This window comes from Mesocricetus auratus, unplaced genomic scaffold, assembly GCF_017639785.1.
Source record: "Mesocricetus auratus isolate SY011 unplaced genomic scaffold, BCM_Maur_2.0 Super-Scaffold_100001, whole genome shotgun sequence".
Classification (NCBI taxonomy): domain Eukaryota; kingdom Metazoa; phylum Chordata; class Mammalia; order Rodentia; family Cricetidae; genus Mesocricetus; species Mesocricetus auratus.
In genome coordinates, this window is record NW_024429187.1 from 1,813,635 (window position 1) to 1,836,816 (window position 23,182).

At 39.4% G+C, this 23,182-nt stretch overlaps 1 protein-coding gene across 1 annotated transcript in view; it reads right to left on the bottom strand.

Moving 5' to 3' along the window:
* Nucleotides 1-22,873, bottom strand: part of LOC121139721 (acidic proline-rich protein HP43A-like) — a 36,456-nt gene extending 13,583 nt beyond the window's left edge. Inside the window, exons 1-3 of the mRNA XM_040743696.1 lie at nucleotides 22,810-22,873; nucleotides 21,023-21,058; nucleotides 19,994-20,290 (exon numbers count right to left, since the gene is read on the bottom strand). Coding sequence (XP_040599630.1) covers nucleotides 19,994-20,290; nucleotides 21,023-21,058; nucleotides 22,810-22,873 — 397 coding nt within the window. The remainder of the gene's footprint in view (nucleotides 1-19,993; nucleotides 20,291-21,022; nucleotides 21,059-22,809) is intronic.
* Between the last annotated feature and the right edge of the window lie 309 nt (nucleotides 22,874-23,182).

Consider the following 23,182-nt stretch of genomic DNA (forward strand, 5'->3'; position numbering starts at 1 on the left):
TGCAAATGTTCAATTCGAAGTGTGTTGTGGTGTATGAGTATGTTTTTATGTAGGAATGAAGGAGATTTGCAGAGGCTTTGAATGAATGTAAACCACTGAGGGCCGTGTGATTTTATGTCTTAAGGCAGAAACCCTAACGAGTGTATCACATGCTTTCTATGATATATATGTATGAGTTTCCATTATGCTCCTCTTTGACCATAAGTGGTAAAAAATAGTATCGGAATACTAGCTGAATCCTTTGATCTTTCCAGATATTGTGAAAACTTCAGAAATACAATTACTGGTTGCTTTTTACAAATTTATCCTAGATATATTATTTTTAATTACAATAGAAACAATGTTATTTTACATACCATTGCCAGCTCCCTCTCCCTCCCATCCCCCCATACTACTGACTGTCACCCATCCGATCATCTTTCTGTTTCCAAGGGAATCATCAAAGTCTGTCACATCACTAGGGGCAGGTCCTAAATGCCTTGCTGTGTGTCTGCGCTGAGAAAGTATGCCTCTTAGAGGAATGGGTTCAGAAATTCCATTCATAAACTAAGGATAGATATTGATCCACTCCCAGAGGCCCCATAGACTCTCCAGTACTTCTGACAACCACATTCAGGTGGACAGAATTGGTTCTATACTAGTTTCACCACTGTCAGTCTGGGAACCATGAGATCCTCATTGTTCATGTCACTTGTTTGTGTGAGTGTCCCCAGCCTGGTCTTGAACTTTTTCTCATCACTCTTCCCTTATGCAAAAAGAATCCAGGAGTTTGGCTCAGTGCTTATCTGTGAGTGTCTGCTTCTGCTTCTCTCAGCTACTGAATGAAGGCTCTGGGATGGCACATAAGCTGGTGATCAATCTCATAATAGGATAGGGGAATTTGAGATATCTTCTACATTACTGCTTAAATTCTCAGGTTGGGGTCATCCTTTTATATCTCTGGACATTTGCATAGTGCCAGATTTCCTATAAATCTATAATGGCTCCCTTTTTAAAGGTATCTCTTTTCTTGCTCTCCTCTATTTTCCCACCAACTCAATCTCCCTGCTCCCTAATGTCTTCCTCTCCTCACTCTTCTCCCCTTCTCTTTCTCTTAACACCCTCTTCTCTTCACCTCCCATTGGTCCCAATTTGCTTAGGAGATTTTTTCCTTTCCACTTCTCTGGGGGACCTTGTATGTCTCTCTTAGGGTACTACATGTTTCCTAGCTTCTCTGATTATAAGCTGGTAATCCTATTCTAATATGCATAGGAGTTATTACATATCATTTTTGTTTTTTTGTGACTGGGTTTCCCTCTCATTCAGGAATGTTTCTTCTAGTTCCATCCATTTGCCTGCATATTACAAGATTTCATTTATTTCTGCTAAGTAATATTCCATGGTGTAAATGCAACATGGTTTGTTTATCCATTTTTCAGTTCAGGGGCATCTAGGTTGCTTTCAGGTTCTGGCTATTATAAATAATGCTTTAATGCAGACAGCTGAACAGATGTCCTTGTATGAATGTGAATCCTCTGTGTATATTCCTCGATTAGAATTCCTGAATCTTGGGTAATTTTATTCCAATTTTCTTGAGGAACCCCTATACTGATATCTTGATAGGGATCAGATAAGGGCTTGCTCACTGAAGTACCATGACTTTGACACCCCCTACGGCTAGATGCTTCTTCCTGTCCCCCCCTGCTGAGTCTCCCCGATTCTGGGGCCGGAGATTAAACCACCAGCCAGGAGGGTGAGAAGTCTGGAAAGAATTCTATGTAGATGGATGACAGAAGTCCTTAAAAAGGGAAACTCTTTTTTCCTGGAGAGACTTCTCTCTCCTAAGCGGACTTGGAATCTCCTCCTAAAGCTGACTTGGGAAGCATAAAGTTTTTCTTAAAGCAACCGTCCGGTCTCTGTGTCATCTATGCCGACAACCTCGCTACATTCTCAGATGCAGGCCGCACAGCAGGTGCGACATTTCGTCATTGTTTAAAGTTAGAATTCTACAACAACACAAATTTCAGAAACCCTACAAACTCAAGGAAATTGAACAATATGAAGTTGCTCCTTTCCTGGGTCATGGAATAAACAATAAAATAACTTAAATATTTCTAGAATTCAGTGAAAATGAAGACAACCATATCCAAACATATGGGACAGGTTGAAAGCAATACTAAGGGGAAATTTCATATCACAAAGTGCCCACATGAAGTACATGAATATATAATAAAATTGATACCTTAAAACAATAAAATTGATATTCTTCCAACACTAAGAGACCATGGATGCCAGCCCAGACTATTATAGTTGTCAAAGCTCTCAATCACTATAGATGGAGAAAACAAGATATTCCATGACAAAACTAAATTCAAGCAATGCGTATCCACTAACCCAGCCCTACAGAAAATTTTGGAAGGAAAACTCTAACCCAAGGAAGCTAACTACAACCAGAAAAACATAGGCATTAGAGAATCCCTCTCTGCCAACAGCCAAAAGAACAAACGGGTGAAACTCCACACATAATTCCACCACCAAAAACCACTGCAAATCAAAGAAGGTTGAGCAATCAATGGTCATTAATATCCCTCAATATTAATGGCCTTAACTCACCCATAAAAAGACACAGACTAGCAGAATGGATTCGAATACAGAACCCTTCCTTCTGCTGCATACAAGAAACACACCTCACACTCAAAGACAGGCATTACCTGAGAGTTAAAGGTTGGGAAAAAATTTTCAATCAAATGGACTCAAGAAACAAGCAGGGATAACAATCCTAATATCTAACACACTAGACTTTAAATTAAAATCAATCAAAAGAGATGAAGGAGGTCATTACATACTCATCACAGGTGAAACCCACCAAGATGAAGTGTCTATCATGAACATCTATGCCCCAAATACAAAGGCATCCACATTCATAAAAGAAACATTATTAGAACTTAAATCTCATCTAAAGCCCCACACAGTTATAGAGGAAGATTTCAGCACACCACTCTCACCACTAGACAGGAATACCAGACATAAACTCAACTAAGAAGCAAAGGGTCTAATAGAAGTAATGACCCAACGGGGATTAACAAACATCTATAGAACATTTCATCCACATAAAAAAGAGTATACCTTCTTCTCAGCACCACATGGAACCTTTTCAAAAATTGACCATGTACTTGGCAACATATCAAACCTCAGCAACATCAAAAAATTTGGAATAACCCCATGCATCTTATCAGACCACCATGCTTTAAAATTAGAATTCAACAACACAAATTGCAGAAAACCTACAAACTCATGGAAATTGAATAATGCTCAAATGCACCGTCCCTGGGTCAAAGAAGAAATAAAAAAAGAAATTAAAGACTTCCTAGAATTCAATGAGAATGAAGACACAACATACCCAAACCTATGGGACACTTTGAAAGCAGTGCTACGGGGGAAGTTCATGTGCCCACATGAAGAAACTGGAGAAAGTTACACTAGAGAATTAACATCACAGCTGAAAGCTCTAGAACACGAAGAAGAAAACTCCCACAGGAAGAGTAGACGCCAGGAAATAATCAAATTGAGGGCTGAAATCAATGAAGTGAAAACTAGGAAAACAATACAAAGAATCAAAGCAATGAAGAGTTGGTTCTTTGAGAAAATCAACAAGATAGACAAACCTTTGTCCAAACTTACCAAACAGCAGAGGGTGTACATGCAAATTAACAAAATCAGAAATGAAAAGGGGGACATAATAATCGACTCTGGGGAAATTCAGAGAATCATAAGGTTAGTTTTATCCCAATGTATTTAGTGTCATTTGTGGCAATTGTAAAGGGTGATTTTTCTCTAATTTCTTTCACAGCCCTTTTATCATCTGTATATAGAAGGGCTACTGACTTTCTTGAGATGATCTTGTAGCCTGCCACATTGCTGAAGGTGTTAATCAGCTGCAAAAGTTCCCTGGTAGAGTTCTTTGGGTCATTTATGTAAACTATCATATCATCTGCAAACAGAGAAAGTTTGACCTCTTCCTTCCTAATTTGTATCCCCTTTGTACTCCACAAAATTAAAAAATGGATGACTTCCTGGATAGCTACCACTTTCCAAAATTAAATCAAGAACAGATAAACAATTTAAATAGAACTATAACCCCTATGTAAATAGAAGCAGTCATCAAAAGTCTCCCAACCAAAAAAAAACCCAGGTCCAGATGGCCTCAGTGCAGAATTCTGCCAGAAATTCAAAGAACAGCTTATAACAATTCTTCTCAATGTATTTCATGCAATAGAAGCAGAAGGGTCTTTGCCAAACTCCTTCTATGAGGCTTCAATATCCTTGACCCCCAAGCCACACAAAGACACAACTAAGAAATAGAACTTCTGAACAATATCTCCCATGAATATTGATGCAAAAATACTCAATAAAAAACTGGCAAATTGGTTCCAAGAACACATCAAAACAATCATTCACCACGATCAAGTAGGTTTCATCCCAGGGATGCAGGGATGGTTGAACAAATGAAAATCCATCAACGTAATCTACCATATAAACAAGATGAAAAGCAAAAATCACATGATCATCTCACTAGATGCTGAAAAAGCCTTTGACAAAATCCAACACCCCTTCATGATAAAGGTCCTGGAGAGATCTGGAATAACAGGAACATATTTAAACATAATAAATTCTATATACAATAAACCAACAGCTAACATCAAACAAAATGGACAGAAACTCAATGCAATTCCTCTAAAATCAGGAACAAGACAAGGCTGTCCACTCTCTCCGTACCTTTTCAACATTGTACTTGAAGTTCTAGCCATTGCCATATGACAACAAAAGGGGATCAATGGGATATAAATTGGGAAGAAGGAGGTCAAACTTTCACTGTTTGCAGATGATATGATAGTTTACATAAGTGAACCAAAGAACTCTACCAGGGGACTCTTAAAGCTGATTAACACCTTCAGCAAAGTGGCAGGCTACAAGATCAACTCAAGAAAATCAGTAGCCCTACTATATACAGATGATAAAATGGCTGTGAAAGAAATCAGAGAAACATCACCCTTTACAATTGCCACAAACAACATAAAATACTTTGGGGTAACACTAACCAAACAAGTGAAAGACCAGTAGAACAGACAGTGAGTTCAACAATTAATAAATGGGGCCTCCTGAAACTGAGAAGCTTCTGTAAGGCAAAGGACACAGTCCTGGACAAAAAGGCAGCCCACAGAATGGGAAATAATATTCACTAACCCCACATTTGACAGAGGGGTTATCTCCAAAATTTACAAAGAACTCAAGAAGCAAGTCTCCAAAACACAAAAGAATCCAATTAAAAAGTGGGCAGCAGAACTAAATAGAGAATTTTCAATAGAGGAGTCTAAATTGGCTGAGAGGCATTTGAGAAAGTGCTCAACATCCTTAGCCATCTGGGAAATGCAAATCAAAACAACTCTGAGATACCATCTCACTCCTGTCAGAATGTCTAAAATCAAAAACACCAACGACAATTTATGCTGGAGAGGATGTGTTGAAAGGGGAATAATCATCCATTGCTGGTGGGAGTGCCAACATGTTCAGCCACTTTGGAAATCAGTATGGAGATTCCTCAGAAAAATGGGGAAAAACCTGCCACAAGACTCAGAAACTCCACTCTTAGGCATATATCCAAAAGATGCCCATTGATACAACAAAGATGTCTGTTCCACTATGTTAATAGCAGCATTATTTGTTATAGCCAGAACTTGGAAGCAACCTAGATGCCCCTCAACCAAAGAGTGGATAGAGAAAATGTGGTACATTTACACAATGTAGTTCTATTCAGCAGAAAACAAAACAATGGAATCCTGAGATTTGCAGGCAAATGGATGACACTAGAAGAAACCATCCTGAGTGAGGTAACACAGTCACAAAAAGAGAAACATGGCATGTACTCTCTCATATATGGATTTTACACAGATCTGGGGAGTGCCAGCCTACAATCCCATGGCCAGAAAGTCTGGGAAACAGAAACTTCATTGAGTGGCTGATGGAAGAAGAGGCAGACTCCCATGGCTAAGCGATGCTCCAAATGACTTTGTAATGATAAACGGCACACTTACTGAAAGTAAAACTAAGTATTTATTGTAGAAATTACCCACAAGATACCAAACAATTAACCCAGATGAGCCCAGTAGATTTCCGCTAGTGAACCAGAAGCCGAAATCTGGGAAAAGAAACCAAGACTTCCTTTGTGCAGTCTTTCATGCCTTCCCCCGTAATGCCCCCTAGTCATGCCCCAAAGTGGGCCTGGCTAGTGACATAGTTCAATGCCTATGTACGTATACGTCTTTACGTCCATCCGTGTATGTCTTTAGTCATGCCTAAAGTGGGTGTGGTTAGCGGTGTGGTAAACCGCTCTTTTATTACCCCATCTGTATGTGCCTCTAGTAAGTCACATGGTTAATGGTGGCATACAGGCTTCCTCCTACAGCTAAGCACTGAGCTGAACTCAAGAAATCCACTGACAGGGAGGCCTGATGACCAAAGGAGCTAAGACTGGGCTGGTTTAACTCCAGAAACAGCTGACCTGGCAAGGGTTAACTCTTGATTCCCAGGCTGATGCCTGGGAATCTGACATGGGACTGATAAAAACCCCCTGAATGGGGGTGTCAGTGAGGAGGCCTTGGTAATCTATTGAGCCTTGGACAGTAGATCAGTATACATCCGGAGTATACACATGGACTTTGGACTCCCATCCAAAAATGTGAGATGAACTCTCACCCTGAACTCTTGTGGGGAGGGTCTAGGCCCTGCCCTGGATGAAATGACAGACTATGGACACCCCATGGGGGGCCTCACCCTCCCTGGGGAAATGAGGGGATATGGGGGAGTTGGGGGGAGGGCACGGGAAGACGGGAGGGAAAGGGAGCGGGACCTGGAACTGACTTGTGGACCAACCATGTTTCTAATCTAAATTTAAGCATAAAACTAAAAAAAATTAATTAAAAAAACCCTTCACCCAGTAGCTGATGGAAGCAGAAGCAAAGACTGAAGGCTAAGCACTGAGCTCCACTCCTAGAATTCACTTGTAGTGAGGAAACATGCTGAGCAAAGAGCTCAAGACCATGCTGGGGAAACTCACAGAAACAGCTGACCTTAGCATGTCAGAGCTCATCGACTCCAGTCTGATAGCTGGGTAACCAGCATAGAATGAAGTGAGATCCTCTGAACATGGGTGTCCATTGTGGGAGGCGGCTGGGAATTCTATGGGGCCTCTGGCAGGGGAGCCAATATTTATGCCTAGGGCACAATTGGCTTTGGGAGCCCATTCCCAATGGAGGGATAAAATTTTAGCCTAAATACTTAGGGGAGGGCATAGATCCTGCCCCAAAATTATATTACAGACTCGAATGGTCCTCCATGGAAGGCCTCACTAACAATGGAGAGTGGATAGGTTTTCTGATGTTGGATGGGGTGATGGGAAGAAAGGAGGGACAAGGAACTGGGGTTGGTATGTAAAATATGATTTTTTTATTTAAATAAAAATTAATAAAATGAAAGCTTATCCTGGAGTATTTTCAATGAGTTCTATTCCCCAAAATCCCCCTCTACATATTTATTTTTAACAATGTCCTGTCTTGAAATTCAGTGCAAAATAAACTAGTCCATCATCCCTCAATTTGTCAAGGAACTCTGGCAATGTAAGATCCTTTACATTCTCCATCAAGATTTTTATTTTTTTTAATTAATATTTAAATTAGAAACAAGAGTGCTTCACAAGTCAATCCCAGTTCCCTTTCCCACCCCTTCTCACTAGACCCTCTACCAGCCCCCTCACCCCCCCCACCCAATCCCCACATCATTCCCCAGGGAGGGTGAGGCCCTCCATGGGGAATCTCCAAAGTCTGTCATTTCATCCAGTGCAGGATCTTTCCCATATGTCCAGGCTGAGAGAATATCCCTCTATTTGGAATGGGCTTCCAAAGATCATTCATAAACCATGATAAACACTGATCTCCTACCCAAGGCCCCAGTGATTTCTGTGGCCTCCACACTGAGACTACATTCATGGAGTCTGGATCAGTCCCCTGTTGGCCTCTCAGGCATCAGTCTGGGATTCAAGAGCTCCCCTCATCCGGATAGCTGTCTTTGTGGGTTTCACCCACAAGGGTCTTGGCCCCTTTGCTCATCACTCCTCCATCTCTGTCCCTAGGTTCCAGGAATGCAGTTCAGTGTTTAGCTGTGGGTATCTGTCTCTGCTTCCATCAGTCACTGGATGGCATATAAGGAAGTCATCGACCTTACTATCAAGGAGGGGCTATTAATGTAGTCTCTCCACTATTGCTTAGTTTGCCAGTTGGTTTTATCCTTGTAGATCTTTGAAGATCTCACTAGTGTCAGCTCTCTCCTCAAGCCTATAATGACTCAATCTCTCATCCTGTTATGCTCTATTCTTACCTCAACTCCACCATCCTGCTACCCTATTCTTTCATCTCATGTCCTCTTATCCCCCTCTTTTTTTCCTGGCTCCCTCTCCCCTCCCCAGCTGTTCCCAATCTGCTCAGGAGATCTAGCCTCATTCCACTTTTCTGGGGTATCATGCATCTCTCTTGGGAACTGCCCTGTTTCCCAGACTCATTGGCACTGGGATTGTAGGTTGACACTCCCCTGATCCATGTCTAAAATCCATATATGTGTGAATACATACCATGTTTGTCTTTTTGTGTCTGAGTTACCTCACTCAGGATGGTTTCCTCTAGTGCCATCTATTTGCCTGTAAATTTCAAGATTCCATTGTTTTTTTCTGATGAGTAGTACTCCATTGTGTAAATGTACCACATTTTCTCTATCCACTCTTCAGTTGTGGAGCATCTAGGTTGCTTCCAGGTTCTATCTATTACAAATAATGCTGCTATGAACATGGTGGAACAGACACTCTTGTTGTATAAATGGGTGTCTTTTGGGTATTTGCCTAAGAGTGGAACTGCTGGGTCTTGTGGTAGACTGATTCCCATTTTCCAGAGGAATCTCCACACTAATTTCTATAGTGGCTGTACGAGTTGGCACTCCCACCAGCAGTGGAGGTGTGTTCCCATTTCTCCACATCCTCTCCATCACAATGTGTCATTGGTGTTTTTGATTTTAGCCATTATGACAGGAGTAAGATGATATCTCAGAGATGCTTTGATTTGCATTTCCCTAATGGCTAATGATGATGAACACTTCCTCAAGTGTTTCTGTTCCATTTTATGCTCCTCTATTGAGAATTCTCTATTTAGTTTAGTCCCCAATTTCTTAATTGGATCTTTTTGTGGTTTGGAGACTTGCTTCTTGAATTTTTTGTAAATTTTGGAGATCAGCCCTCTGTCAGATGTGGGGTTAGTGAATATCTTTTCCAAGTCTGTGGGGTACCTTTTTGTCTTGCTGACAGTGTCTTTTACCTTACAGAAGCTTTTCAGTTTCAGGAGCTCCCATTTATTAATTGTCAATCTCATTGTTTCTGCTACTGGTGTTATGTTCAGGAAGTAGTCTTCTTTACCAATTAGTTCAAGGGTACCTCCCACTTTCTTTTCTAACAGGTTTAGTGTGGCTGGATTAAAGTTGAGACCTTTGATCCATTTAGACTTAAGTTTTGTGCATGGCGATAGACATGTTATCTATCTGCAGTCATCTACACACCAATATCCAGTTATGCCAGTAGTATTTGTTGAAGATGCTATCTTTTTTCCATTGTATAATTTTACCTTTTTTTGTCAAAAACCAGGTAATCATGGGTTTGTGGATTAATCTCAGGGCTTTCAATTTGATTCCATTGGTCTACCTGTCTATTTTTGTGCCAATACCAACCTGTTTCCAGAACCATAGCTCTATAACAGAGTTTGAAGTCAGGGATGGTGATGTTTGGTTGAGCAGTGTTGTCTTGGCTATTCTGGGTGTTTTTTGTTTTTCCATATAAAGTTGAGAATTGTGCGTTCAAGGCCCATGAAGAATCCTGCTGAAATTTCGATGGGGATTGCATTGAGCCTGTAAATTGCTTTTGGCATGATTGCCATTTTTACTACATTGATCCTACCTATCCAAGAGCATGGGAGATCTGTCCATTTCCTGGTGTCTTCTTTAATTTCTTTTTTTGCAATTCCAATAGCTTTTTGTTTAAATTTTTATTTAAATTAGAAACAATTTTATTTTACATATTATCCCAGTTCCCTCTCCCTCCCATCCTCCTATGTCTCCCACCGACCCCCTCCAGTCCCACTGCCCATCCATTCTCCAGGGAGGGTGAGGCCTTCCATGGCTGATTATCAGTCTGTCACATCAATTGTGGTAGGGCCTAGGCCCTCCCTGTGAACTAGGCTAAGAGGGATAAATACTGGTTCCACTGTCAGAGGTCCCATTGTCTGCCCAGACCTCCTAACTGACACCTACATTCCAGAGACTTGGTTCATCCAATGCTGGTTCCCCAGGTTTATGACTGTGGTCCCTGAGCTCCCACTTGGTCAGGTCAGCTGTTTCTGTAGGTTCCCCTAGCATGGCCTTAACCCCTTTGCTCATTAGCTCATTAGTTTTCCATCATCCCTGTAACCAGTTACTACCAAGTACCTGTTTGGTTTACACAAAAGAAGTGTATTGCCTCAAAGTTTGGAAGATAGCTGTACAAGATCAAGATTTGGCCAGGTTGGTTCAAATTGAGAGCTGTGAGGAAGGCTTTTTAAAAAATTTACATTCATCGTGCTCTCTCTGCCTTCGTTTTATTATGGAACTCTTTTTTTTTTTTTGCAGATGACATAGCATCATACTTTATTATTATGTTTTTTATTTTAAATAGCTTGTTTTACATGTCAATCCCAGATCCCTCTCACTCCCCTCCTCCCGCACCCCCCCCACCATCCCCCTCATCCTCCTACCCTATTGCCAATTCCTTCCTCATAGGGGATATCTAGAGTCTATCATTTCATTCAGGGTAGGGTCCAGACACTTTCCTAAGAGTACAGGCAGAGAGAGCAACCATCTTTGTGTCATGGAAACACGATGTATTCAAGTGATAAACACTGATCCACTGCTCAGGACCCCATAGGCAGCCCAGGCCTCCTCATTGATTTTCACATTCAGGGGGTCTGGATCGGTCCCATGCTGGCCTCCCAGCTGTCAATCTGGGGTCCAAAATCTCTCTCCTGTTCAGATCAGCTGTTTCTGCTGGTTTTGCCAGCCCATTCTTTGTCAATTTTCTCTTTGCTCCTCTCTCTCTATCGCTGGGTTCCTTGGGTTATGTTCAGTATTTAACTGTGGGTGTTTGCCTCTGCTTCCATCAGTCACTTGATGAAGGCTCCAGGATGCTTATAGACATCACGTTCACTATCAGGAATAGGCATTCCAGGTGGTCTCTACACTATTGCTTAGCATGCCAATTGGTGTCATCCGTTTAGATCACAAGAGGTCACAATGGTGCCTGATCTGTCTTCTAACCTATGATTCCCTCTTTCCCCTATCCTACCCCCCCCCAGTTGACCTTCCTGTTCCTCCACGTCCTACTCTCTCTTCCACTTCTCCCCTCTCTGTTTCCCAGGTCCCCATCCTCCCCCAACGTGTTCCCCATCTGTTCAGAGGATCTTACCTCATTTCTCTTCTCTTAGGTACCATGTATATCTTTTAGGTTCTTTCCTGTTTCCCAGACTCTCTGTCACTGGAAGTGCAGACTGGCACTCTTCTGATCCATGTTTAAAATCCATATATGAGTGAGTACATACCATGTTTGTCTTTTTGTGACTGGGTTACCTCACTCAGGATGCTTTCATCCAGTGCTATCCATTTACCTGCGAATTTCAAGCTTCCATTGTTTTTTTCTGCTGAGTAATACTCCATTGTGTAAATGTACCACATTTTCTCTATCCACTCTTCAGTTGGGGGACATCTAGGTTGCTTCCAGGTTCTGGCTATTACAAATAATGCTGCTATGAACATAGTGGAGCAGAAGCCCTTGTTGTATGAATTTGCCTCCTTTGGATATATGACTAAGAGTGGAATTGCTGGGTCTTGTGGTAGATTGATTCCCATTTTCCTGAGGAATATCCATACTGCTTTCCAAAGTGGCTGTACGAGTTGGCACTCCCACCAGCAGTGGAGGAGTGTTCCCCTCTCTCCACATCCTCTCCAGCATAAATTTATATCCTTAAAGACTCAAAGTTCTTTTGATCCAGGTCTTTAACTTGCTTGGTTAGCATTAACCCAAGTAAATTTATGTTGTTTGTGGCACTTTTAAAGGGTGATTTTTCTCTGATTTCTTTCTCGGCCCATTAATTGTCTGTATATAGTAGGGCTACAGATTTTCTTAAGTTGATCTTGTATCCTACCACTTTGCTGAAGATGTTTATCAGATGTAGCAGTTCCCTGGTAGAGGTTTTTTGTCACATATGTAAACTATCATATCATTTGCAAATAGTGAAAATTTTACTTCTTCCTTTCCAATTATTTCCCCTTGATTTCCTTTTGGTGTCTTATTGCTCTAGCTAAAACTTTCAGTACAATGTTGAAGAGGTATGAGGAGAGAGGACAGCCGTTCCTTGTTCCTGATCTAAGAGGAATTGCCTTGAGTTTCTCTCCATTCAGTTTGATGTTGGCTGTTTGTTTGTTGTATATATCTTTATGATGTTTAGGTATGTTCCTGTTATCCCAGATCTCTCCAAGACCTTTATCATTAAGGGGTGCTGGATTTTATCAAAGGCTTTTTCAGTGTCTAGTGAGATGATCATGTGTTTTTTCTTTCTCAGTTTGTTTATATTGTGGATTACATTGATGGATTTTCATATGCTGAACCATCCCTGCATCCCTGGAATGAAGCCTACTTGATCATGGTGGATGAGTTTTCTGATGTGTTCTTGGATCCGATTTGCCAGTATTTTATTGAGTATTTTTGCAACAATGTTCATGAGGGATATTGTTCAGAAGGTCCTTTCTTAGTTGTGCTTTTGTGTGGCTTGGGTATCAATGTTGTTGAAGCCTCATAAAAAGGGTTTAGCAAAGGCCCTTCTGTTTCTATTGCATGGAATACTTTGAACTGGTATAAGCTGTTCTTTGAATTTCTGGTAAAAATCTGTGCTGAAGCCATCTGGGCCTGGGCATTTTTTTGTTGGGAGGCTTTTGATGCCTGCTTCTATTTCCTTAGGTGTTATAGGGCTATTTAAATTGCTTATGTATTCTTGATTTAATTTTGGTAAATAATATTAATCCAGAAAATTGTCCATTTCTTTTAAATTATCAAATTTTGTGGGGTACAGGTTTTCAAAATATGACCTGATGATTCTCTGGATTTCCTCACTGTCTGTTGTTATGTCTCCCTTTTCATTTCTGATTTTTTTAATTTCCATGGTAAGTTTCCAAGGTTTGTCTAGCTTGTTGATTTTCTCAAGAACCAACTCTTTGTTACATTGATTCTTTATATCATTTTCCTAGTTTCTACTTCATTGATTTCATCCCTCAATTTAATTATTTCTTGGAATCTGCTCCTCTGGGGTGAGTTTGCTTCCTTTTGTTCTAGAGCATTTAGTTGTACTGTTAATTCTCTAGTGTGCCCAGTTTCTTCATGTGGGCACTTTATGTTATGAGCTTTACTCTTAGCACTGCTTTCAATGGGTCCCATAAGTTTGGGTATGTTGTGTCTTCATTATCATTGAATGCTAGGAAGTCTTTAATTTCTTTTTTTTATTTCTTTTTTGACCCAGGAGTGGCACAATTGTGTATTATTCAATTTCCATGAGTTTGCAGGCTTTCTGCAATGTTTGTTATTTTTGAATTCTAACTTTAAGGCATGATGATCTATAAGATACATGGATTTATTCCAATTTTTTGAACCTATTGAGGTTTGCTATATTTCCAAGTATGTGGTCGATTTTTGAGAAGGTTCGCTGTGGACTGAGAAAAGGTAAATTCTTTTGTGTTTGGATGGTGTGTTCTATAGATGTCTGTTAAACACAATTGGGTCATAACATCTATTAGTTCTTTCATATCCTTGTTAATTTTCTGTCTTTCCTTCCTGTCTATTGGTGACAGTGGGGTGTTGAAGTCTCCCACTACAGTTATTTGAGGTTTCATATATGCTTTGAGTTTTATTAATGTTTCTTTTATGAACGTGGATGTATTTGCATTTGGGGCATAGATGTTCAGAATTGAGACTTCACCTTGGTTGATTTCTCCTGTGATGTGTATGAAGTGGCCTCCTTAATCTCTTTTGATTGGTTTTTGTTCAAAGTCTAATTTGTTAGATATTAGGATTGCTACCCCTGCTTGTTTCTTGGGTCCATTTGATTGGAAAATCTTTTCCCAACCCTTAACTCTGAAATAACACCTGTCTTTGAAACTGAGGTGTGTTTTCTGTATGCAGCAGAAAGATGGACTCTGTCTTCAAATCCGTTCTGTTGACCTTTGTCTTTTTATGGGCAAGTTAAGACCATTCAAATTGAGGGAAATTAATGACCATTGATAGTTCATTCTTGTTTGTTTTGGAGTGTTTGCTGTTGGTGGAATTGTATGTGGATTTCCACCACTTTTTCTTCTGCCTGTTAGTAAAGTGTGATTATCTACTGGCTATGTTTTTCTGGGTGTAGTTAACTTCTTTGGGTTGGAGTTTTCCTTCCAGAATTTTCTGTAGGGCTGGGTTAGTAGATATGTATTGTTTAAATCTGGTTTTGTCATGAAATATCCCGTTTTCTTCATCTATATTGATTGAAACGTTTGCTGGGTATAGCAGTCTTTGGCTGGCATCCATGATCTGTAAAAGTTTGTAGAAAAACTGTCTTCCACCAGGTTCTTTAAAACTTGGGTCTTCTCCCTGATTGCTGTGACAATTTTTGATATTTTATGTTTCCCTAACAATTTTATCTTGTGTAGAAAATCTCTGCTAATACATTAGTTTCCAACAGTTTATATTTGTCTATATTATCATGTATTGTCTTTGAGATATTTTGAGATCATTTTCATTACATTTTTCTTCATAGTAGTCTAAATAATATTATACTTATTTTAAAAATCAAAAATCTAATGTGAGCCTTTGTGGAAGTATGTTTCTTGCAAGTTCACTGATATTTGACTACTGCTAATACACAAAGATGTCTTTGCCCTCTATTTTGTGTGAATGCAATGAGTAAATTACTCCTACTTTATAATGTCCATCATTCACAATTGTGAGAAGAATGTAAGCTACTTCAATGTGAGCAATATATACTCTACTCTCCTTTTATTGAAGCACCATTGGTGGTATACAAAATTTGCAAATATCACATTTTTCTCTAATATAGAATTTTTTAAGTTTTATTATTTCCCATCTACTGTGTTTTCTATTCTGCTAGATCTGAGATTCAGGTGACATAAAATTAGCTCTTACAAACAATGACACAGATCTTTAGTTGACTATTAATGTTCATGAGATTAAAATGTAATTATATCATTTTAATTTTCTGTTTCCTCCCATCAATCCTGCACCCCAAGGATATTGCCTTGCTGTCTCGAATTGAGTTTCTCCTTGTTAATATAATTATATACAATGTCTTAGCATATTCTATATTACTTGCTTTAATGGATTTTATTGCAGACTCCTTAGTTTTGCACAGCCAAATTGGCACATTTAAAAAAATAATTAAATATTATACAATATGAATCTTAACTTTTTTTGTCTTGGCAACTAATTTTTGCACCAGCGAAGATGGGATATTTGGGTGTGTTCAATAAATTACTGCCACATCATAGCAGATATAGAGGCTTTCCTTAAGCTTCTTCTAAATTGAAAAAAATTATGTTTCATGGAAGCTAGTAATTTTATAGAGGAATGAAATCAATAGCCATTTATATGAGCTAGTTTCTCAGGGAATTGACATATGTATTTTTACAGTATCTTTTTTGAGAGATTTGTCCTGTAACAGTGTGTTTAGTAAATTGTTTAAGACCTTATTACTGAACTCAGTTACCACTATTTCTTGCTTGGGAATACTTCACTGTCTCTATATTAAGTAGTTTTTGGATATTTGATTGTATCTTACTGGACCATCCCGTGAATCACTTAGATAAATAATATATTTTACTTTAATTGCAACAACAGTATACTTTAACCAGAGGCACATCCTTCTTTACACCTTGCTGCTACTTTCATACAACAAGCTATCCTGGGATTTAGAAAATTGGAATATTCCCTAATCATGACAAATCTTGTGTATATGTTTGTGTGTGTAAAATATTCTCTCTATTTAGAAGAAATGATGTTAACAGTTACTTTTTTATAGCAGATAAGATTATTTATAACTCTTTCTGAGGACCTGGAGCTAGTTCTGGACAATCATGTGTTGAGTTATACCTCTTAATGACACTAGATCCAAGGTGTTCTCTTCTGTCCTCTCTAGGCACTAGATGCATGTGGTACACATTCATGAACATAGGCAAAACCCACTCATAAAATAAATAAGGGACATCTAGGTTGCTTCCAAGTTCTGGCTATTACAAATAAAGCTGCTATGAACATAGTGGAACAGGCATCTTTGTTGTATGAATGGGCATTTTTTGGATATATGCCTAAGAGTGGAGTTGCTGGGTCTTGTGGTAGGTTTATTTCCATTTTTCTGAGGAATCTCCATACTGATTTCCAAAGTGGCTGAACCAGTTGGCACTCCCACCAGCAATGGAGGAGTGGCCCCCTTTCACCACATCTTTTCCAGCATAAATTATCATTGGTGTTTTTGATTTTAGCCATTCTGACAGGAGTGAGATGGTATCTCAGAGTTGTTTTGATTTGCATTTCCCAGATGGCTAAGGATGTTGAGCACTTTCTCAAGTGCCTCTCAGCCATTTTAGACTCCTCTATTGAAAACTCTCTATTTAGTTCTGCAGCCCACTTTTTAATTGGGTCCTTTGATGTTTTGGAGACTTGCTTCTTGAGTTCTTTGTAAATTTTGGAGATCAACCCTCTGTCAGATGTGGGATTAGTGAATATTTTTCCCATTCTGTGGGCTGCCTTTTTGTCTTGCTGACTGTGTCTTTTGCCTTACAGAAGCTTCTCAGTTTCAGTAGGTCCCATTTATTAATTGTTGATCTCACTGTCTGTGCTACTGGTGTTATGTTCAGGAAGCTGTCTTCTGTACCAATTCATTCGAGGGTACCACCCACTTTCTCTTCTAAGAGGTTCAGTGTGGCTGGATTTATGTTGAGGTCTTTGATCCATTTGGACTTAAGTTTTGTGCATGGCGATAAACATGGATTGATCCGCATTCTTCTACATGCCAGTCTCCAGTTATGCCAGCACCATTTGTTGAAGATGCTTTCTTTATTCCACTGTATATTTTTAGCTTCTTTGTCAAAGATCAGATGTTCATATGTGTGTGGGTTAATACCCGGGTTTTCAATTCGATTCCATTGGTCTACCTGTCTATTTTTGTGCCAATACCAAGCTGTTTTCAGGACTATAGCTCTATAATAGAGCTTGAGGTCAGGGATGGTGATGCCTCCGGACGTTGCCTTGTTGAACAGGGTTGTTTTGGCTATCCTGGGTCTTATGTTTTTCCATAAAAAATTGATTATTGTTCTTTCAAGGTCTGTGAAGAATTGTGCTGGGATTTTAATGGGGATAGAGAAAATGTGGTACATTTACACTATGGAGTACTATTCAGCAGAAAAAAAAACAATGGAATCATGAGATTCGCAGGCAAATGGATGACACTAGAAGAAACCATCCTGAGTGAGGTAACCCAGTCACAAAAAGAGAAACATGGCATGTACTCTCTGATATATGGATTTTAGACATAGATCTGGGGAGTACCAGCCTACAATCCTATGGCCAGAGAGTCTGGGAAACAGAAACTTCATTAAGTGGCTGATCGAAGAAGAGGCAGACTCCCTTGGTTAAGTACTGAGCTGAACTCAAGAAAGCCAGTAACAGAGAGGGAGGACTGATGATCAAAGTGATTAAGACTGGCCTGGTTTAACCCACAGAAACAGCTGACCAGACAAAGGTTAACTCTTGAATCCCAGGCATCAGCCTGGGAATCCAGCATGGGACTGATCAAGACCCCCTGAATCTGGGTGTCAGTGAGGAGGCCTAGGTAATCTATTGAGCCTTGGGCAGCAGATCAGTACCCATCCCAAGTATATACACGGACTTTGGACTCCCATAGAATAATGTGAGGTGCACTCTCACCCTGAACTCTTGGGGAAGGGTCTAGGACCTGCCCTATATGAAATGACAGACTATGGACACCCCCATGGAGGGCCTCACCCTCCCTGGGGTAATGAGGGGATAACGGGGGAGGGGGGGTGGGGCGGGGCATGTGAGGAGGGGAGGGAAAGGGAGAGGGACCTGGAACTGACTTGTGAAGCAACCTTGTTTCTTATCTAAATTTAAACTGGAAAATAAAAATAAAATAAAATGTTAAAAAAATGAATGGTTTCTCCAGAATAAAGAGTTTCACTAATGTCGTAGATGAATACAGTTAGCATGTGTCTAAGATTCTGCATACAAATCTCCACGAATCCTGTCAACATGCCCGAATGACCACTATTTTCACTTCTGAGAATCCACTACTCTGTGACTTAAATAGAAGTCATTTAAGTTTCCATAAAGAATTGTATGACTAGAGGGAGAGAAGCATCTGACATTGGTGAAGTAATAAAATTAAAAAAGAACATTCAAAGAACAGCAAATTCAGCTTCTATGAAATAAGGCTCAAACATTATGCATATTTATGGATTCCTCGGTAACTAGAGCTTCTTATTATTTTTGAACTTTCAAATTAATATCAACAAAATGTAAAGAAATATGCATATGTAATAACAAACCCTAAAATTAGATTGATATACTGTTCCAGCGCCGAGCGGTGGTGGCACACGCCTTTAATCCCAGCACTCGGGAGGCAGCAGCAGGCAGATCTCTGTGAGTTCGAGGCTAGGCTGGACTGACAGCCTCCAAAACAATACAGAGAAACCCTGTCTCATAAAACCAAAAAAAATGAAATGCTGTTCCAAATATATTAAACAATTTAAAATTTTCATTTTTCCCTCATGCCCAAGTACATAATATATATAAAATAAACAGAGCGAAGAAAAGAATGAACCTCATGTACCCTAGACACCAGAGCATTCATAGGCCTGCAAAAGTCAGAGAAAGAATGTGAGCTTGTTGATACTTGAATGTCCATAGAATATTGGCTACAGGAACAGGTCTTTCTCACATGCAATTGTGAATTGAGAAAGTATTACCTGTGAATAACAAAGACTCCTTTTTTAGGTATTGCTAGTCAGCTATTCTCTAGTGTACTGCTCATAGAAGGTACATGACATACCCAGAGGATTTTTGTAGGTTAAACTGATTATGTATTTTGATCTTGAAATGCGTGTCTTGTGTGAAGTCTCCTGCTAACATCACAGGGAACTGGGAAATAAAGAAAAACTGTGGGCACAACAGTAAGGCAGAAATAAGGGAGTCTCTCAAAATGTAGTTGGGTGATTTGTAAATGTAGAAGGAGGGCCTCCTTCCAAAATTAACTTAAAGACTTGGTCTGTAATCACCTTACTTATGGTCAAATACTCCGGATTTCACTCACTCGTGCTCAGAAAAAGAAACAGCAAAGAGTAATTGCATGCTAAATGTTTTATTAGAATGTTGAAAGTATACTTACAACATCATTATTCATTGCAAGTGACATGAAAGGTATCTACCTTGAACTTCCTCTGAAACAAATGAATAGAAAAACAAAGATCAGAGACAAGAAAATTACAATGTGCAAATCCAACATTTCTTGAAGTATCTCTGTTTTCTATGGCTTTCTATTTCTGTTAAGTTAAAGCATATGATGCAGAGTGAGTTTAAATCACAGGAACAATAGAATTCTAGGTTGTATAAGGAATTTAATATTTAGAAATGTATATGATTCATGGCTTTAGGAAGAGGTTGCTGATCTGTGGAGTCTGAGGGTTGGTGTGAAGGATGATGTATCTGATTACCTTCACACTGCCATGGAACCTCTTGGTTTTACATAAAAGGTCTACAGGGAACTTGACTCTTCTTCACTACCATGCTGGGGTGGGCCTTGTTGATTTCCAGGTTTAGGAGGGCGATTCTGTTGCTGGCCTTCCTGCTGGGGTGGGCCTTGCTGGTGTCCAGGTTTAGGAGGGCGATTCTGCTGAGGGCCTCCCTCTTGGTTTCCAGGTTTAGGAGGACGAGGTTTCTGGTGATCACCTCCTTGTTGTGGTGGTCTGTGTGTTGTGTTTCCATCTTCTTCACCATCATCATTACTATCTTCTTCAGATGCAGAAGGTTTTGGGGGTCTCTGAAGAGGCTGATCAGGGCCTTGACCTTGCTGTTCTTCCTCTGCAGGGGTATAGATCAATATAGGAGGTGTTCAAACTTTCTCTTTCTCCAAGATCACCCTCCCAGCTCTATGTGCCTGGTTCCATTGGAGCTTCATTTTAAATCCTCTACATAAACTTTCTTGTGTATCAAGTCTTTGGAGTAATTTTTTTCTTAAGTTTGTTGCATAAAAGGTGATAGGATATTCCTGACAATTCTCAGAGAGAAGCGAAGAAAACTCAAGGATTTGTAAATGTTACAGGTTAAAAGTTGCCAGAATAAATAACAAAATTTTGACATCACTGCTCTTAAATATATCATGGTGTTCGGGTTCCAGTTGTAATGTGGACATGAAAGAAATGTAGAAATGCGATGAAAAATGTTTTATTCAGTTTTTATGTATTTTCTATTCATGTATTAGTCATCTATTCAAGATTAGCATATAATTTCTTCTTGGGATCACTGGTGAAAGTGTGCCATGGAGAAATTTAAATGAGGATACCATATATGATATTGCTTCAATCTGAGAGACACAATGTTCTTCTAATAAAAACCTGGCTTACCCTGCTTCCATTGTATAGTCCTACTCTAGGTCCTAGAGGCAATGATGGGACTTTGTCTTATGTATCACAGTAGAAGCTATGACACATTAATTCCATGAAACAACAAAATGATACAGAGACTTTACAGAGCCAAATATTTAAAACACTGAAGAATGCATAGAAGGTCTCTGGAGGACAAATCTGGCTTTACCTGAGTGTTGCGAAGGAGAGTCTTCATAGATGTTTGCTAGGAAATAAGCACAAAGAAAGTTAAAGGTTAATTATGACCTTTTGAGGATTCCCAGTTAAGAGGATTTTCAACTATAGTTTCACATCCACCAAGTAGAATTTTATTCTTAGGTAATGTTGCTGATAATGCTGCCAGAATGGTATCTATGATCACGATCAACCCCTATTTGGTTACTTATTAGCTTTCTTTTTTCTTACTCTTAGTCTTCATGTATGATCAGGGAATTTTTGTATTTCAGTAGAATTTTTTTGTTTTTTTCCATTGATTTTTTATTTAAATTTGAAACAATGTTATTTTAATATCTATCCCATTTCGTTCTCCCTCCCATACTCCCATGCCTTACTCCCTGTGCAATCTCACAGTGTCAACTCCCAAGGGAGAGTGAGTTGTTCCATGGGTGATCATCAATGACTATCACATCGTTTGAGCTTGGTCCTAGGCCCCAGGAAGTGTATTATGCTGAGAGAGTAGCCCTCTATAGGTAAAGGACTTCCAAATCCATTCGTGCACTAGGATGAAATTTTGATTCCACTGTAAGAAGTCCCATAGAATGCCCAGGACTCCTAACTCTCACAGTGGTAAGTATGTCTGGTTCTGTCCTTCGTTGGTTCCCCAATTGTCTGGCTGGTTTACATGAGGTCCCAGTTGCTAAGGTCATCTGTTTCTGTAGGATTCTCCAGCATGGTCTTGAAAACTTTGCTCATCACTACTCCACCTCTACAACTGGTTTGCCTCATTTATATTTTTCGTTATCACCTTCACTTCCTATGTGATATAGTCACAGGCATTTTATGCAATGAAATGAGGATAAACATTGTTTCAAATACTATGTATAGAACAATGAATACTGACTATGCAACATTAAAATTGAGAAATAGGTGCAGCTATGTATCTCAATGGGTAAAAAGTGCTTGGCCTATGATTGAAATACGTTTCAAATATGAATCCTATGTTAGAAAGACTAATCTTTCTACCTATAATTATCCTCTGACTGGAATTTGAATATATATGCTCTCCTGCCCACTCTCTCTCTATGTGTTTGTCTATGAGTTTCTCTCTCAAACACATATACACCAACTCACAGATAATTGTGAATGTACACATGCATTGAAATAATTTATAAATCTCTCTTTCTATGTGTATATGTGTAGTTGCTTGTTGTCCTCTGACTGGAATGTAATATGCATGCAAACTGTATCTCTCTTTGTCTATCTATATCTGTATCTATATATTCATTTAAGACATTGTGCATGCACACCTATGCACTAAAGTAATCTTCAACGGAATTATTCCCTGTTATTTCAAGCTCATTTTGTACAGAGTTTCAAATTCTTCATCTTTTACTCTTCTCAAAAACATCTCTGGTATATATTTATTTCCTGCATTTTTCTCTATCTTCCAAACACCAAAGTTAGCATCATTCACCCCTGCTTCTCATGGCACCTTAAGAACTGTGTTTCCCTCTGTCAATAGATTACTCTCTTACATACTGCCTTCTATCATCCACCAACAAAAGTGAATTTTCACAAATCCACACATGTTATTTTGTTTCAAGTATATATTCTTAAATTATACTGCAAGTAAAGTATAAGCTCAACAGGCAAAATAAGAATATAAATATTTTAATATTTGTTCTCCTCTTTTTTGTCTCAGTTTATTGTTCATCTTTTTCCATTTCTCCCAGTCCTGAACTTCAGTTTGTTGTCAAAGTCTCATGTCACTGTACCACCCTTTCCCCTACTTCATACCTGCATTTGAGCTCTGAACAGAGCTCATGGCCAACAAGGCCGCTGTCAGTAGGACCACCAGCATATTGGCAGAGGCTCTGGAGTTGCTCCCAAGTCTGTGCTGGGATCAGCAAGGCCACAATCTTTATAAGGAAGGCAGAATAATGGCATATTTCAGATCCTCATTGTTGATTTGACCTGACACAGCAGGATACTTGCATCACTGATATTTCTTTGGGATTCTAGCCTAGCAGGATTCAGTGGGGGTGGATCTTATTAATGTTTCAGTTCTAAATGGTACAAAATGAAATTTTGACAACAGTGTTTATGTGATACAGGCAAATTCCAGACATGAGACATATAGTTCTATTATTGTTCATGTCTATTGTATAAG